Source organism: Silene latifolia, chromosome 9 (genome assembly GCF_048544455.1).
Source record: "Silene latifolia isolate original U9 population chromosome 9, ASM4854445v1, whole genome shotgun sequence".
Classification (NCBI taxonomy): Eukaryota; Viridiplantae; Streptophyta; class Magnoliopsida; order Caryophyllales; family Caryophyllaceae; genus Silene; species Silene latifolia.
Genome location: NC_133534.1, coordinates 43100976 through 43117751, shown reverse-complemented (window position 1 = coordinate 43117751; position 16776 = coordinate 43100976). Strand labels below are relative to the sequence as shown.

General features: G+C 37.5%; 1 protein-coding gene and 1 non-coding gene across 2 annotated transcripts; both read left to right on the top strand.

Moving 5' to 3' along the window:
* Window positions 1–2800: 2800 nt before the first annotated feature.
* LOC141600937 (uncharacterized) lies at window positions 2801–5612 on the top strand. The gene is made up of 4 exons (XM_074421194.1): window positions 2801–3573; window positions 3685–3765; window positions 3826–5176; window positions 5301–5612. The coding sequence occupies exons 1-4, from the start codon at window positions 2801–2803 to the stop codon at window positions 5610–5612; spliced, it is 2517 nt and encodes an 838-aa protein (XP_074277295.1).
* A 10742-nt stretch (window positions 5613–16354) lies between these two features.
* LOC141603322 (small nucleolar RNA R71) lies at window positions 16355–16461 on the top strand. The gene has a single exon (XR_012525206.1). It is a non-coding gene; the product is annotated as a small nucleolar RNA R71 (small nucleolar RNA).
* The last annotated feature ends 315 nt before the right edge of the window (window positions 16462–16776 follow it).

Here is a 16776-nt window from a genome sequence, read left to right as displayed (position 1 = left end):
ATACATGTTTACATGACCTAAATCACAAGAAATAAAAGATTTAACCTAGATACAAAATACCTAATATTAACAAGATATAATAAGGAAAATATACAATAAGGAAAGACTACGATATAATACGAAATCTACATAATATTCCTAACACCTTACTTCTAATAACTCATCATTATCAGCAGCCGGAGCATAATTATCTTCGTCATAGTCATCATCATCGTTGTTATTATCGTTGCACCATACATCCCCATAAGTACTACTATCACCACCATAATTACCAACATCACTATGATCATGGCCGTCATGGTCGACCCACGATACATCTTCGTAACTACTACTATCACCATCATCGTCACCATAATACTCATATGAACCACTATTAGAGAATATATGATATATTAGGAAAGATATTATTATGGGTATCATAATAATATCCTATAGAATATTATTTAGGAATATGCTTGAAGTATCCTCTAAGACGGTCTCCTATATGTAACCGATCTCATTATGAGATATTATTTATTTCTAATATGAGAATCTAGGGTTACGGTGGTGGTTGGTCTGGGGTAGTGAAAGGGCTGTGAATAGGTGATTGGCTGAGGGCGGCGATTGTGGTGGGGTTTGGGTCGGTAGCAGAAGCAGCTGGTGGCGTTGGTGATGGTTGCGTAGTTGGATTTGGGTGGTCAGAGGAGTGTCAATTGAGATGGAGGCATGGTCGGGGTTTGGGTTTTGGGGAAAGGGGAAGACGAGAAGCAGGGGCATGGGTTTGTGGGGTAGGAGACCCAGATTATTTTATTGAAAAAGCAATGAGCAGTACATACTACATACTAATTATTTTATTGTGCATATAACTTACCTACTGGCAATGTAACGTGATATCCTGCCGGAGATGGTTTAAGAGGACCATCTCCGGCCGGCGATTGAAACAAGTGATTGTAGCAAGATGGAAGGTTTTGTGAGGAGAATCGATTTTTAGGCTGATATCATGTTAATAATAAGAGGGAGAGTATAGCTGAATGACTTGATTATTATTAATGAGATCGGTTACATATAAGAGACCGTCTTAGAGGATACTTCAAGCATATTCCTAAATAATATTCTATAGGATATTATTATGATACCCATAATAATATCTTTCGTAATATATCATATATTCTCTAATAACCACGATAAAGAGGATCATCGATATCATATTCGAGATCATAGGATATTCCACCATGGTATGCATGGGACTCATAGGCGAAGAAGTCATCATCAAAAATAATGTTCGATATTTCAGTAATACTAGTACTACTACAACTACATGTTTCGTAGGGTCGTTCCCTAGTTAAAATAGCAATAATTAACAAATTAAACAACAAATGAGTGATAATACTAGTGGATAATACCTTTCCAAGAATTTGAGCAATTACAAAAATGGTAGCCATGCAGACTAAGATAAATAACACAAATTTGTTGCAAGTTTTCCTCAGAAATGCCATTATTTGATGGAGTAATAAAAACGAAAATTTGTAAAATTTCAAAGTATATTTTTCTGACAAAAAATGTCATGTCGTTAACCTCCTTATATACAAAACTAACTCATGTTTGCATTCTGCATAAGGCTAGCTAGTACTGATTTGCGTGGTTTATGCGCAATGCAATAGACTTAGTTTTGTTTAATACTCCCTCTGTCCCGGTCATTTGTTGTCCTTTTCTATATTGGGGTGTCTCAGTCATTTGTTGTCCTTTCTATTTTAAGAATGAATTTGATGAGTAATTTGTTCCACTTGTCATTTAGTTATTGGCCCTCTATTCTTTTCTTGGTCTTTGTGCCAAAACGAAAGGACGAGGGAGTAAGTGATAATGACATTAAGGTACAATATGTGTGTCTAGTCGGACAAAATAATAGTTATTTAAATATATCGTGCTCGATCTGGTCTTCGTCTAAAGAAGATAGTCCATCTAATTCATCCCACGAAGACGTCACGTGTTGTAGTGGATAGCACGAATTAGCGCCTAGGGTTTTTGATAATTCTCATCCGAATGGGTCTTGGGTTTTCATGTTTTTATACGATTTCGGTAAAAAAAAAAAGGAAAAAAAAAAAGTGTAGGTTAGTCCTGTTCTTTTTTACTGAAAGAAGCTGAACTGAATTGAATCGGACTGAATTGAGATGAGGTGTGAATGTAGTTTGGAGTAAGAGTTAATTTTGTGATTAGATGAGCTGAATTGAACTTACTAAAACTACATAAAACTAAACTGAAATGAGCAGAATAATTTTCAAATAAAATAAATATTCAAAAAACTTGGATCTCCAACCTTGATTTGCTCCGCTCATGCAGATCCTTTACAATAGCTTTGTTCACTATAAAACGCCTGTCACGAGAGGGTTTTCAGATCATTTGGTCCCTCGATCAAAGGCTTCCCACATTGTAGGCCAATAATTACCATAGATGGCACTCATCTTTATGGTAAATATAGTGGGACTATGTTGATTGCAATGGGAGTTGATGCAAATGAACAACTCTTTCCGTTAGCGTTTGCCATTGTTGAGAAGGAGAACTATGAGAATTGGAGTTGGTTTTTGGCTTGCATAAGACATTATGTGACAAATCGTAGAGGTCTTTGTGTCTTGTCCGATCGCCATGGGGGTATTTTGAAGTCAATGAGTCAACCGGGAAGTGGTTGGGAAGAGCCATACGCTTTTCATAGGTATTGTATTAGACATCATGCATCAAATATCAACAAGATGTTCAAAGATTCCGATTTAAAATCAACTTTCTCGGAGACATAATGCAACATCAAATTAGAAAATTTGACTTAGGTATGGAGAAAATAGGTTTGATCAATGCGAATGCTAGAGCGTTGTTAGATAGCATCCCTCCAAGCAAGTGGTCTCTTGCTCACGATGGTGGGAAGAGATATGGTTTGAAAACAACAAATATGAGTGAATGTTTCAATGGTGTTTTGAAGGGGGTAAGATTTCTCCCAATTCAAGCCCTTGTAAAAGCCACTTTTACCCGAGTTAACAAGTATTTTGTTGAGAGAAGAAAATTGACAAGGGATACGTTGTTAGGTGGGTTGAAATGGTCGGACAAAGTTACTAAGACACTAGATGAAATTGAAGAAATAGCCGCCCACCATGAAGTTAATGAACATGATTTTGAGACGGGCCTTTATCAAGTGTCTACATGTCAAGGTCGTAGGAGTGGAAATCGTGTTGGGAGAAGCCACACGGTGCGATTGAATGAAGGGACTTGTACTTGTAATAAGTGGCAAAACTTTCATTATCCTTGTTCACATGTAATGGCGGTATGTCGTGCTTTTTCGATCGACGTGGATCAATTTGTTGACCCTTTGTACTCTTCTGGGGAATACCATGGTAGTTATCGCACAATCTTTCAACCAATTCCGGATGAGGGTTATTGGAGACCATGGACGGATAAAACATTGATTCCAAATTATGCTAAGATGAGAGGAAAGGGAAGACCAATATCAAAAAGAATTCGTAATGAAATGGATGAGAATTCCAAGTCCTCTTATAGTTGTAGTTTATGCAATGTAGAGGGTCATAACAAGCGGTCATGTCCAACAAGGGGGTAATTATTCTTTTTATAAACCATGTTATTAATATTTTGTCATTATTTTTTTTATAAACCATGTTATTTTTATTTTGTAGTTTGATGTAATTTTATTAATGATTTGTGAAGGTCAAATGGAGCCGGGCCCATGGATCCTAGCGTTCTCACCTTGCGGTCGACCATAGAAGCACGGACATTTGGGAGGGAGAGGTAATATGTCGTCATTTTATTCACTATGTTATATTTATTTTTTTTAAATGATTTGTTAAGGTCAAATGGGTTTTTATACTTCTTTTTATTTATTTTGAAGGATGTCGGCACACTCAAATGTAGAAATCATTTATTTTCCAAAAATAAATTTACCGTTGCCCCGGCCGTCGAGAATTTTATTAGTGGAACACAATTTCATGGTATTCATAGGTTAGTTTATGTTGTCGCCCGTCCCCATATGATAACTGCATTAGTTGAGCGTTGGAGACAAGAAACCCACACTTTCCATTTACCGGTTGGAGAAGCCACCATCACTTTGCAAGATGTCGGTGTTTTGTTGGGTCTAAAAGTGGGTGGGTTGCCTATCACGGGCAAAAGTGATTATATTTGGTCCGAGTTATTGGATGAGCACCTAGGTAGGCGGCCACCTCCCGATGCATTAAAGGGTAACACATTGAAGTTATCTTGGTTAAGAACCCATTACCAAGACCTACCCGAAGATGCTAGTGAGGTGCGAGTACATAGATTTGTGAGGGCTTATTTGTTATACTTGATTGGTACGGTGCTCTTTCCGGATAAAAGTGGGAATAGAGTACAATTGTTATACTTCCCCCTTTTGATCAATTTGGATAGATTGAATGAATATAGTTGGGGGAGTGCGACACTTGCTTACTTGTATAGACATTTGTGTACGGCTTCTAGGAGAGGAAGCATTGAGATAGGTGGTTGTCTTCTCCTAATGCAACTTTGGTCTTGGGAGCATATATCTATTGGTCGTCCAACCATTATGTTACCTCAAATAGAGGGGGAAGAGAACCCTATTGGTTCACAAGTAGTCCCGGGTGTTGACCCTCTAGGTTGTAGGTGGCTAAGAGTAGACCGTTCTTATACGGATCACTTGCTTGGATTAGTCACATTTAGGCATGCTCTTGATACTATGACCGACTCCATGTTTACTTGGGAACCATACTCTAGGGAAGTCCTTGCCCTTCTCCCCGACATTTGTACCGAAGACCCTTATGAGTGGATTGTAAATGCACCACTCATTTGCTTTGAGGCGGTTGAGTGGCATTATGCGGAGAGGGTTGTTAGGCAATTTGGTTGGCATCCAACGCTACCCAATTCGTGCAAGACTTCTAAGAAGTTGCACAAGATAGATCGACGGGGAAATGCGACTAATTATGAGGAATTGCATAGATTGAGCATTGACAAGTGGAACAACCGCAAATCAAGATTGACTCCTCGCGGTCTTCCCTACAAGGGTTATCTTGACTACAATGATCCATACCTAGAATGGTATCGTAAAATCACTCGTCTAGTCATTAGCCCGCTTAGTGCCGAGACACAAAACAAGGATTTATATGAGAAGAGACACAATTTCTATCCAAATGCGGCGGACAATATGTTACTTGTAAGTAATTCTTTCTATAATTTTTTTTGTTTGCTATTTAATTATTTTTACCAACCTTTACATGTTTGCTATTTAATTATTTTTAACAACCTTTGTATAATTTGTTATTTGTTCAATTTTGTAGAGTCAAGGTCATGTATACAACTATGAACGTGCCACAACTATGCTTGGTGAGATGCCGGATGGTGTGCCACTATCACATGTAAACATGGTGAAAGAAATGCGATCAATGTCACTCGAGTGCTTGCAACGGACGGGACACGGGCATCTAATCCTACCTACCGAGGCCGATCATCCAAGCCCTCCACACAATGAACCTCGAAGATATGACTTACGACACCGAGCGGTTCAACTTACCCCTATCCAAGAGGAGGCGACACCGAGCGGTTCAACTTCAAGACAAAAAGGAAAGAGGCCACGCTCGAGATTGGCCTAAGATTAGTTTGATTTCAAAGTAAAATTAGTTGGAATTGTTAACAATGTAAAACACTTTTAGCTACTTTGTTTGAACTTTAGATTTGGTACCTTATAAGTACTTTGTATGCACTATCTTTTATTTTACGTTTTCAATCAAATGAAACATGTTTTCGGAAATTCAATCATGTGTGTGTGTGATTGTTCATGCCGAGTTTGGAGCTTTATTTGCGGGGTTTTCATTATTGTGTTTGGTCCCAAATCGTGGGTGGGAGGTAGTCAGTAGTTCTGACTTTTATTTTTTTCAAAAACTTAAGAAAGCCGCTAAGGTCCTCGGCGACTTACGGGGTTTTTTTTTTTTTTGTGAAAATTACACAAAGCCGCTAAGAACCTCGGCCGGCTTTGTCTGCTTTTTTTCGCATTTAAGAGTCCAAGAGCTCTTTGGAATGCTTCAAATTTTTTCCAATTTCCTCATGTAAAGCCGCTAAGAACCTCGGCGACTTATGGTGTTTGCTTTTTTTTTTTTTTAAAGTTGACAAAGCCCAAGAACATTAATGCGCTTTGTTGAAAATCTGCGAAAAAAAATAAAGTGATGACGTGGACACTAGAAACGTAAATAATTTCAACTCAACGCTAATTATCTAATTAGTTTGCTTAATAACGCAATAAACCAAAAAATTCTTTTATTTGGAGAGTGTGAAAGAGGCGGCTTTAAGAAATTTTGTATGATAAAATTGTTCCATATTACCTCTCCTGAGTACACGTGGAGGATGCTAGTAAGAGAATGTTGAAGTTGACTTTTTTTGTTAACTTACGGCAATAGCAATAGATAAACCTCCAATAGGTTTGTTCGCATGCCACGTATAAAAGCTTATTTACCTACAAACCTCATTCCAATAGTAAATAAACTTCTTCAAGGTTTATCACATGCTCCACTATACTATTTCTTTTCTTACATTCCCTCTCTACAAACCTGTATATTGTAACCCCTTTCCTGCATGAACCTCGACACTTATGTCCAACAATAGAAGGTTTATAGACAAACCTCTAAAATAATTGACAAATCATCTTACAAATCTATTGATAAACCTCTATTGCTAGTGCCCTTATGCATATGGAGAATAAGTTGGCGGGGCCTGGAAACGTCTTATCTCGTGGAAGTTGGTGGGCATTGGCACCATCATATCTCACAGTTCGGATCCTTAACCTTGTGCAGAACACTAATCATCGACAAAATGATCATCAGTCATCTACTCATCTTAGCGTAAAACCAGTGACGAAGCCGGGAATTAAAAAAATCCCAGCAGGGTGAAAAATTTCAGCGAAGACGAGCGGATTATGACTTAAGGAAAATTCGAAAAAACTTGAAAAATCTTAACTAAAAATTTTGAAATTTCCAATAGCCAGTGGAGACGAGCATAAACGGAATAGACAAATAAATAACCAAGATGAAGAAATATTAAAAAAGGTTTTCTGTAAATAGAAAAGCTTATTGTAAGCAACAGTATGCCGAGCACAATATAATAGTAACCGAAGAAATTTCCTAATAATTAATTTTCCAAACCAAACATAATTAACAATGGTTTCATCTTGAGGTCAAACTTGTCCGAGTCTTGAAGTAACACAACCTACGTTAAACAGGAGCAACATTTTATGATCTTGAGTTGAGTTTTGTAATTCCCCAACTTAAATTAGTAATAACTTGCGAGAGAAAAAGGTGTACTCCCTTCGTCCCGGTCAATTGTTGTCCTTTGGTTTTGACACAAAGACCAAGGAAAGAGGAGAGGACCAATAACTAAATGACAAGTGGAACAAATTGAATGAGAATGATTAAATTACTCATCAAGTTCATTCTTAAAATAAAAAGGACAACAAATAACTGAGACACCCAAAATGGAAAATAATAATAAATGACCGGAACAGAGGGAGTATTTTTTTTCTCACTCCTGGCCCCTCTCCCCTCTCCATGATGTAATCGAACATTTTTTCTCTTATTTATTTAAGCTCCTTTTATCCAAAAAATAAAAGAAAAAGAAAAAGGTATATTTCAGAATTTTATAAGAAAAGCTTAATGACTCTTAAAAATAAATGGTGAAAATACGAGTACTTGAACACGAGTGAAATAATAATATTTTAGCAATAATAAAGGTTCTATTATATTTAACGATAATTCCCCCTCTGTTGTTATCTTTTACCAAGTGTACTAAGTCGACAACACTTGACATTTAGAAGAAATAGTCCCAAGTTGTAAATTATATATACCCAAGATTTCTTTTGAAAGGGCTTGAACATCTGACATGAGACTCATATGGGTGTGGACGTGTGGTACGTTGTATAATTTTATCCTCACAATCTATAAAAAAGCCTACATTATCAATGATGAAACTAGGAAATATTGTTACCAAGGCGTAAATTTTTGTTGGTAATAAGTTTCTATTTCCTACGTTTCAATTATTTGGTTAACTTTTTTATTACTTATATATTTTATTTTAATCGAAGCTAGATTACTAATTATGACAGAAACAGAGGGAGAAATAGGGTAGAAAATTAACTAAAAGTAATTCAAAAAATTAAAATTGTTGGTAAGGAGGATGTCTAACCCGTAATTCCACAACACTAGCTATATTATTGAAACACTTTTTAGCCAACATTTTTTCATTATACCTTCCATTTATGATTTTTATTTGTTTATGAAATAAGATGTGATATTTTCTCGACATCGAAGTACCACTTCACTCGCCCTTCATTCTTCTCCTTTTATTTTGTGCCTACAATTTCTATACAACAGAGAATGTGAAGTTTTAATTGAACTAATGTGTAATCTTGCATGCCTCTTGGTAGGTGGTGTACAACATACTACACCAATTATATTGTACATAACATGTAGGTACTTTGCTTACGTTTGATTATTTACCAAGTCCACATTCTCTAGAGTTGTGACTCGCAAGAAAATTTAAGAGCATCTCCAATGGTTTCCTTTAGGGACTTGCTTGCAATATTTATAAAATTGCAAGTAAGTAGCTTACTATTGGAGTAGGAAATAATTGATGTAGCTTATGAGCATTGTAGCTCTACCAAGCATGTAGCTTGGTTTAAAAAAATAAAAAGTAAAATTTTTCATTGGTGGAAATTTTATTGTGGGACCCATAAAGTTAGAAAATGTTGTAGTAAACCATTGGAGCGGTATGTAGTTGAAGAGCAAAATAGCTTAAAAAACCGACTTGCAAAATCAAGCTACAATGCGTTGTAGCTGTCCACTAGAGATGCTCTAAAAGAAGTTGTTGTTGATAATAATAATAATAATAATAATAATAATAATAATAATAATAATAATAATTGTTAAGTATTAAGTGGTAAATAAAAATAAAATATGGAAAAGGCACACACGATTTTAGTGGAAGAACTCTCCCACACCCTTATTGTATTAATCAACAAGGCCACTTACAAAGAACTCTTTGTAAAACTATAACTTTGACAACTCTCAAATATGACTACTAGGCTCTCTCTCACAATTCTTAGGGTACAATTATGAGCAACCTAGCCCACCCTATTTATAGGGTAGTACAAATATTCTCCTTACCAAAAAAGAGTCTACCTTCCTAATTCTATTAGGAAATAAATAAACTTTCTAATATCTTATCTCTATTTTTCCAATAGGAAAATATTCCTAAATAATATGCAATATTAATTAAGAACGAACAAAATATCAGAAACGAATATCCTACTTTGTCTAGAACTCTAGACTTATATTTCCATATCAAGCCTATTTCCTAACAAACCTCCCCATAGGCTTAATATGTTAGTCAACCTTGATTAATGACGAACAACTTCACCGTGACGAACTCGTCCTGGCAAAGCCTCCCCTGAAACATAAACCTCTCCACAATGCTCGAGCTCATAGAGGTTTAGCTTGTTTCTTCTTCCTACTATAGCCACCGAGAACCCATTAGTGACCATAATCCTTCCGTCTCTTACATGAACGTTGTACCCAAGTGTATCTAATCTCCCTATTGAGATTAAGTTCTGGCTTAACTTAGACACATGTCTAACCTCAGCTAGATGGAGTCTTTGATTGAAAGCTTTATCTTGACCTCTCCGACTCCTTCAATCTTCACCTTTTCTCCGGTAGGTAAAGTTATGAACTTCCCCTCACACTTTTCATAAGAAGAAAAACTTTCCTTCTTTGTACAAATATGATATGAGAACCCGGAGTCTAAGATCCACTCTCCCTTAGCCTTACACTTCTCTTGTACCAAGAGCAATTCACCATCCTCACACTCGACCACCACAGCTGCAACTCCTTTCTCCTTAGACTCCTTCAATAATTTTAAGTCCTCCTTCACTTGGGGACACTCATATTGAATATGTCCAAGTTCCTTGCAATAATGACACTTCACCTTACGGCGCCCGCCCTTTTTTGAAGATCTACCGCCACTACCGTCAGCTACTAGTGCACCACCTACCTCCGAAGTGCTCGAACTTGAGCTCTGCTTTGACAACTTCTCTGCTTCGAATAGAACAACGACAGTTTCATCCAAGGTTAAAGTTGTCCTTCCGACTAACAAACTAGTAATCACATTACTATAATGATTAGTATTTGGTAGAGATGCCAACAACATTATCGCCTTGTCTTCCTCCTTGAATGTCTCATCTAAACTAGCCAAATGGGTGATTAGGCCATTAAACTTGCTAAGATGATCCCGCAAATCGCCGTTCTCTTCCATCTCGCGCTCAAACAAGTCTTTCTTCAAATACAATTTATTTGCTAGGGACTTCGCATTGTATATGTTCCCTAGTTTTGTCCACAAACTCTTCGGATTGTCTTCATCAAGAACACTATACTTGATTTCTGGTGCAAGGGCTAACCGAATAGTTGAAACTGCTCGTAGTTTCATCTCATTCCACTTGGAATCTTCTAGATCTTTGGGCTTCTTGTCCTCAAGGGCCTGATGTAACCCTTGCTGTATGAGGATATCTATCACCATGCTTTTCCATAACGCGAAGTTGTTCTTACCGTTGAACAACAACATCTCAAACTTACCACCTAATATTTTCTCCATCGCAGCGGAATCTTCAACCTGGCTCGGATGCCAATTTGTTAAGTATTAAGTGGTATATAAAAATAAAATATGGAAAAGGCACACACGATTTTAGTGGAAGAACTCTCCCACACCCTTATTGTATTAATTGATAGGCTTATCGCGCACCTATGCAAAGATAAATTCCCTAAACACAAGTAAATGTAGTAATAGGGGTCGAACCACAAGGAAACGGGAATCACATTGTGAATTGCTATGGGTAGATTTTTATCAAGGTCGATTTCGTTTTTGGTTTGGTTTGTTTTGTTTGATGATTAATAAAAATGTAATGTAAATTATATGGTAAAAGAGAGTCTAAGGGGTTCGGGTCACACATGCAAAGGTAAACATATGATCATGATAAACTTGGTACTAATAACATTGAAAATTGCTTAGGCTTAAAGACACCCACCTTACGATATTAGTGTCAACCATAGACCGGGTCCTAGAGAAACTCTCGTCCATGACTAGGTCGTCCTACTATACATGCTTAGTCTAATTCAATTCCGTGCCTCTCGACTTATAGAACGAATGAACAAACTTAATCAATTGAATAAGGCCTTAAACAAAGATTGACGTTATGGCACAAGCATGTGATAGAAGCAATTTAAACAATATTATTTTTAACCTATTTAAACATGTTATATATTTGATTTTGCATGGCTCCCCTAGCCCTTAGACTAGGAATTTTAGCTACTCATATTTGTAAAAGAAATGCAAATGATATTTAGATTATAAGGCATATTGTAGGAATTATAACTAAAGTGGAAGTTGTATACTAATGATGAAATGTAAAAGACTAATACTAAACTCATAAACAAAATACAAAATGTAAATAAGAGAAAGATTACCAAAGTAGGAGCTTGATAGAACTAACTCGGAAACCAAATGCTTGAATATATAAATAACCAAATGTTTAACAACTACAAGGTTAACAATATTGAAAACTAATGAGAAAACAAATGAGAGAAATATAATGCTTAAGGCTATTGTAAAGTAAAATGAGACGTGAAAATTGGATGATCAAAGCCTTGGAATACCTCTCCTATTTATAGGAGAGGAGAGCATAACGTAAAAGCCAAGAGGCATGCAACCCCGATCGGGGTCGTGTGTTTCCGGGTATTTTCTCTTAATTCCTCCCTTAATTGCTTGAGGAATCCTAAGAGCGTGATTAATGACCCTTAATGCACCCGGGTAAATGCTCCATCTATGATCTTTAGAGCTCCCAAAAAGCATCCTAAGCATGTTGGAATCTTATGCTTTCCACCTTGACTTGGATTTGAACATTGGGCTTTGACTTTGATTGTTGTCAACATTTGCATTATACATATTAATCCATCAATTTCTCCATGCAAAACCCAATCCAATGCTCCATGCTTAGTCCAACACTTGGTCTTGTTTAGCTTAGTGAACTTAGTGTATAAAATGATAGGAAAAAGCCTCTAAATGCTTAGATTCCTACAAAAACATGTTAAGACAAGCAAATACAGTAGAACAACAAATATTAGCTTATGACATTATGATAAGTGCTAAATAACAAATAAAATAGAGCTAATATTAGGAGATGAAAGTATATAAAATATGCACTTATCAAACTCCCCCAAGTTAAATCCTTGCTTGTCCTCAAGCAAGAAACCAAATCTCATCAATTGCAATATCCAAACAAGCTATGCAAAATGATTTAAAAACCTGAAACAACATGGGCAAGGAATAAAGCAAGACATGGATGAGATTTACATGACGGCGCAGCATAGAAAACTTTGAATGAACCTTTAAGCTCTTGCATGATCTTTTGACATATGGACTCTCACGGGACACTCAAACTTTTTTATATGAAAGGACAATTTTGTGAATAAACACTCAACTATCCTCGACTTATAATAATGTGCCCGCAATCTAATATGGTAATCAATCAAAACTAGTAAGCCAAAACAATCAAATGCAAGCATGATAAAGAAGCCAAATGGGTAGGAAGAAGGCAATATGTAATGGGTAAGAAGGGGGAACAAATGAATTATGGATTGTGGAGCTAATGTCAAGCTAGCAACAACCAAGTGTAAGGATGCTCAATCCCAATTCTAACCCAATTTTGCAATTCAAATCATAAGAAAACTCTCCAAAAGAATATGAATAATGTATGAGAGTTTCTCACATCAACTTCTTCTTCTTTTTTTCTTTTCAATTCATACTTCTTTTTCCATGCTTTTTCCATTTCCTTTTTTCAACTTTTTTTTCTTCTTTTTTCCATTTTTCTCAATTCATCATTTTTTCTTTCATCTTTCCTTTTCATTTTCCTCTTTTTTTTTTTTTTTTTTATTTCTTGAGCATTAAGACCAAGCTCACATGATTTTCATAACTTTGAAATAAATCCCAATTGAGCACCCAAACAAGACCAAACAAGCTACTAGCTCAACAAGGTAGGCAAGTTATAATGTAGCTATGGAAAATTGTTTGTGAAGGGGTCAAGAAGGCAAATATATCATGTGAATGGCTCCAAAATGCTATAACAAATGAATGTATGCTTACCAAGAGATGACATGAGAACCATATTTGTGCGTTTTGATGAAACACACATTATAAGGAGACACCTATAGTCACCTAAGAGAGACCGGATATGGATGCATCGGTCAAAAGAGGCTCTACCTTACCATTTTGTAGCTTGCCACAAGTCAAGATCAAGCCTATTCGGTTCATTCTCCATCTCCCACCTACTATGTCAAGACATCCCCATGTAGCTAATATCCCAACATGAAAGAATAAATCATTAGCAATAAGCCATTATTAGGATAAGCAAAGAGGAAAGTAGGCTACAAGCAAGCACAACGCAAAAATTTCTCTCAAAAATTTTCAAATTTTCTACACTACATGCAAACTATGCTATATGCAAATGCAATATCTCCCCCCAAGCTAAACATCACATTGTCCTCAATGTGCCAACAATTTAAAACACCCAATCAAACCATAAAAATGGCTCAAAGCACAAAACAAGAAGGACTAGAGGTTATGTTTAATGGGATGCAAGATCTAGACTAAAATGCAAAGCAATTAAAAACTTACTCGATTTGTTAGTTTCCCCCAAGCTAGCATGAATCCGGGGGATGAAGATGTTTCCTTGTGATTAAGGTGAAGAATTATAGAAAAATGGAAGAGAAAAGAAGAGAATACCATCGGGTGAGAAAATGATTTAAAGAATTCGATCCCCTTTTTTTTTTACCCGTATAAAGAGAAGGCCAGAAAGTCACAGAACCACGACCCCGATCGGAGCCACCAACCCCGATTGGGGTTGACCTCCTCTTCCCGTGTTTTGACTTGCTTGTCTATGGAAGTGAATTCTTTTCTTGTTTTTCGAAAACCACGTCCCCGAACGGGGTTGTGGCATGGGGAAGCGTGCCATATTTTCTTCCAATTCTTCTTACTTTATTTTCACCTAAAAATCACAAAAAGAAACATCATCAAGTCGAACATTTTATTACTAATCTACAAAAAAACAATAAATTGCAGAAAATTAAAAACAAAAAGAAATAAAAGCAATAAAAAGCTTGGGTTGCCTCCCAAGAAGCGCTGGTTTAACGTCCCGCACGACGTAAGAAGCTATTTGATTCAAATTTGGTACTTGAGCTTGCCACCAACCGAGCTCCATTTCATAGCTATCTTTGCATTCCGCAACCATTTGAAATTGTTCAAATAAAATTTCCTTTTCCTCTTGGCACTCCTAGCATTAGTGCCTTTAGCATCGTCACCTACAAAACAAACAACACCTATATCGTCCTCTAACGGATCCATTAGTGAGGATCCAAGCATAGTAGAGGCATAAGAAGAGTCCACAGTGCTAAATAAATAACAAGACTCTTGTAACATTGGGCTTCTAATGGTGTTGTTTTTGCTAAAGGAAACCCGGTCATCACCTACTTCCAACCGTCAACCTCCCATTTTTCACATCAATTAACGCACCCGCGGTGCGTAAAAATGGCCTACCCAATATAATTGGGGTTTGTGAGTCCTCGGCCATATCAAGTATGAGGAAGTCAACGGGTATGAAAAACTTGCCAACTTTGACGGGTACGTCTTCTAAGACACCTAAGGGTCGTTTTAAAGAACGGTCCGCCATTTGCAATGTAATACTTGTGCATTTTAAAGCACCCATGTTAAGTTTTTCACAAAGGGAATAGGGCATGACACTTACACTAGCACCTAGGTCGCAAAGGGCCTTATCAATGGTATATTTGCCTATAGTGCAAGGAATAGAATAGCTACCAGGGTCCTTAAGTTTCGGGGGAGACTTATTTTGTAAGAGTGCACTACACTCTTCGGTGAAAGCAATGGTCTCAACCTCATTGAAGGATCGCTTCTTTGAGAGGATTTCCTTCATAAACTTTGCGTAAGAAGGGACTTGGGTAATCAATTCCATAAACGGGATGGTGACTTGCAAATTCTTACAAACTTCCAAAAATTTAGCAAAATTACCTTCCTCCTTGTGCTTTGCTAGACGATGGGGAAATGGTACTTGAACAACTTCTTTTGGAGGAGCGTCCTCCACATATTTCTCATTCTCATTGGGAATACTCACCTTCTTCGTAACGGCATCACTCACCTTAGCATTAAGAGAGATTTCTTCAACAACCACCTCGTCATTTTCTTTGGGCATATGGGGTTCAGCATCTTTGGCATCAAGCTTGCTCTTCCTCTTTAGCATCAACAACCGATGGGGAAATGGTACACGGTCCCTAACAAGAGGCTATTCACTAGCCTTCTTTTTATCATTTCCCCCAAGCTTGGCCTTTTTAACAACCACTTCTTCATCCAAAGTCATGGATGGCCCATCATAGTTCGTACCACTTCTCAAGGAAATAGAATTAACAGTTTCATGTGGTTGCTCACCTTGGGGAGGTAATTGACCGTTCTTCCTTTGAGAATTAGAAGCGGCTAGTTGAGCCACTTGTTATTCCAACATCTTGACCGCGGCACTATGAGCTTGATCATTTTTTTTTGAATTTGAGCCAATAATTCCCTTTGCATTTGGATTATCATGCCCTCGAGCTTACCAACTCCTTGATTGTTTTGTTGGCCATTTTGTGGTGAATTTTGTTGATAATTGTTTTGTGGGGGCCTTTGTTGATTTTGATACCCCGGTGGAGGGATATACTTTTGTTGTTGAGGAACATAGGCATTTTGTTATGGTGGGGGTTGAGGGTTAAGCACATTATTGCTAATGTAAGACAAGTTCGGATGAAATTTTGAATTCGGGTTATATGTGTTGGAAAATGTACCCGGTGGATATGAACTTTGTCTAAAAGCTTGAAAAGCATTTACCTCTTCAATGGGGGCTCGGCAATGAGCGGCATAATGACCCGCACCTCCACAACCATCACAAACAATGATTTGGCTTGTTGAAGACACAACATTGAGTTGTTGAAGGGAATCTTTAGCATCTCTTTCCGCCAATAGTTGTTGGAGCAAGGCAATTTGAGCTAGCAAAACGGAGTTGTTGGAGGATTCTTCTTTACTTTTGGATGGCACAACTCGGGAATTGACAAATTGGGCATCATGGACCGCCATAGATTCGATCGTGGCATGAGCAAGGTCGGTGTCAATTTGATCAAACCGCCTATTGTTGGCGGAATCAAGAATCCTTCGGGACTCGGCACAACATCCATTATAGAATGTTATTGCTAGAAACCAATCATCTAGCCCATGATGTGGGCATTGCCTTTGAAGCTCTTTGTACCTCTCCCAAGCCTCATATAAGCTCTCAAGAGCTTGTTGACGGAATCCGGTGATTTGGCTCCTCAAAGTTTGAGTTTTCTCCGGTGGAAAAAACTTTTGATAGAAGGCTAGAGCCAAAGTCTCCCAATTGGTGATTCCCATGGCGGTGCGGTCAAGGCTATTGATCCAAAGCTTGGCCTTGTCCTTCAAAGAGAAAGGGAAAGTATTTTCCTTATTTGGGCTTGGGTGACGCCCATTTGACGGATCATGGAGCAATAGTCACAAAAGTTTTGCACATGCAAATTGAGATCCTCCAAAGGACTTCCCCCAAATTGCTTCCTCTCCACAAGGCTAATGAAAGCGGGCTTGATCTCGAATTCCGGTGCGGTGATTTGAGTGGTTGTG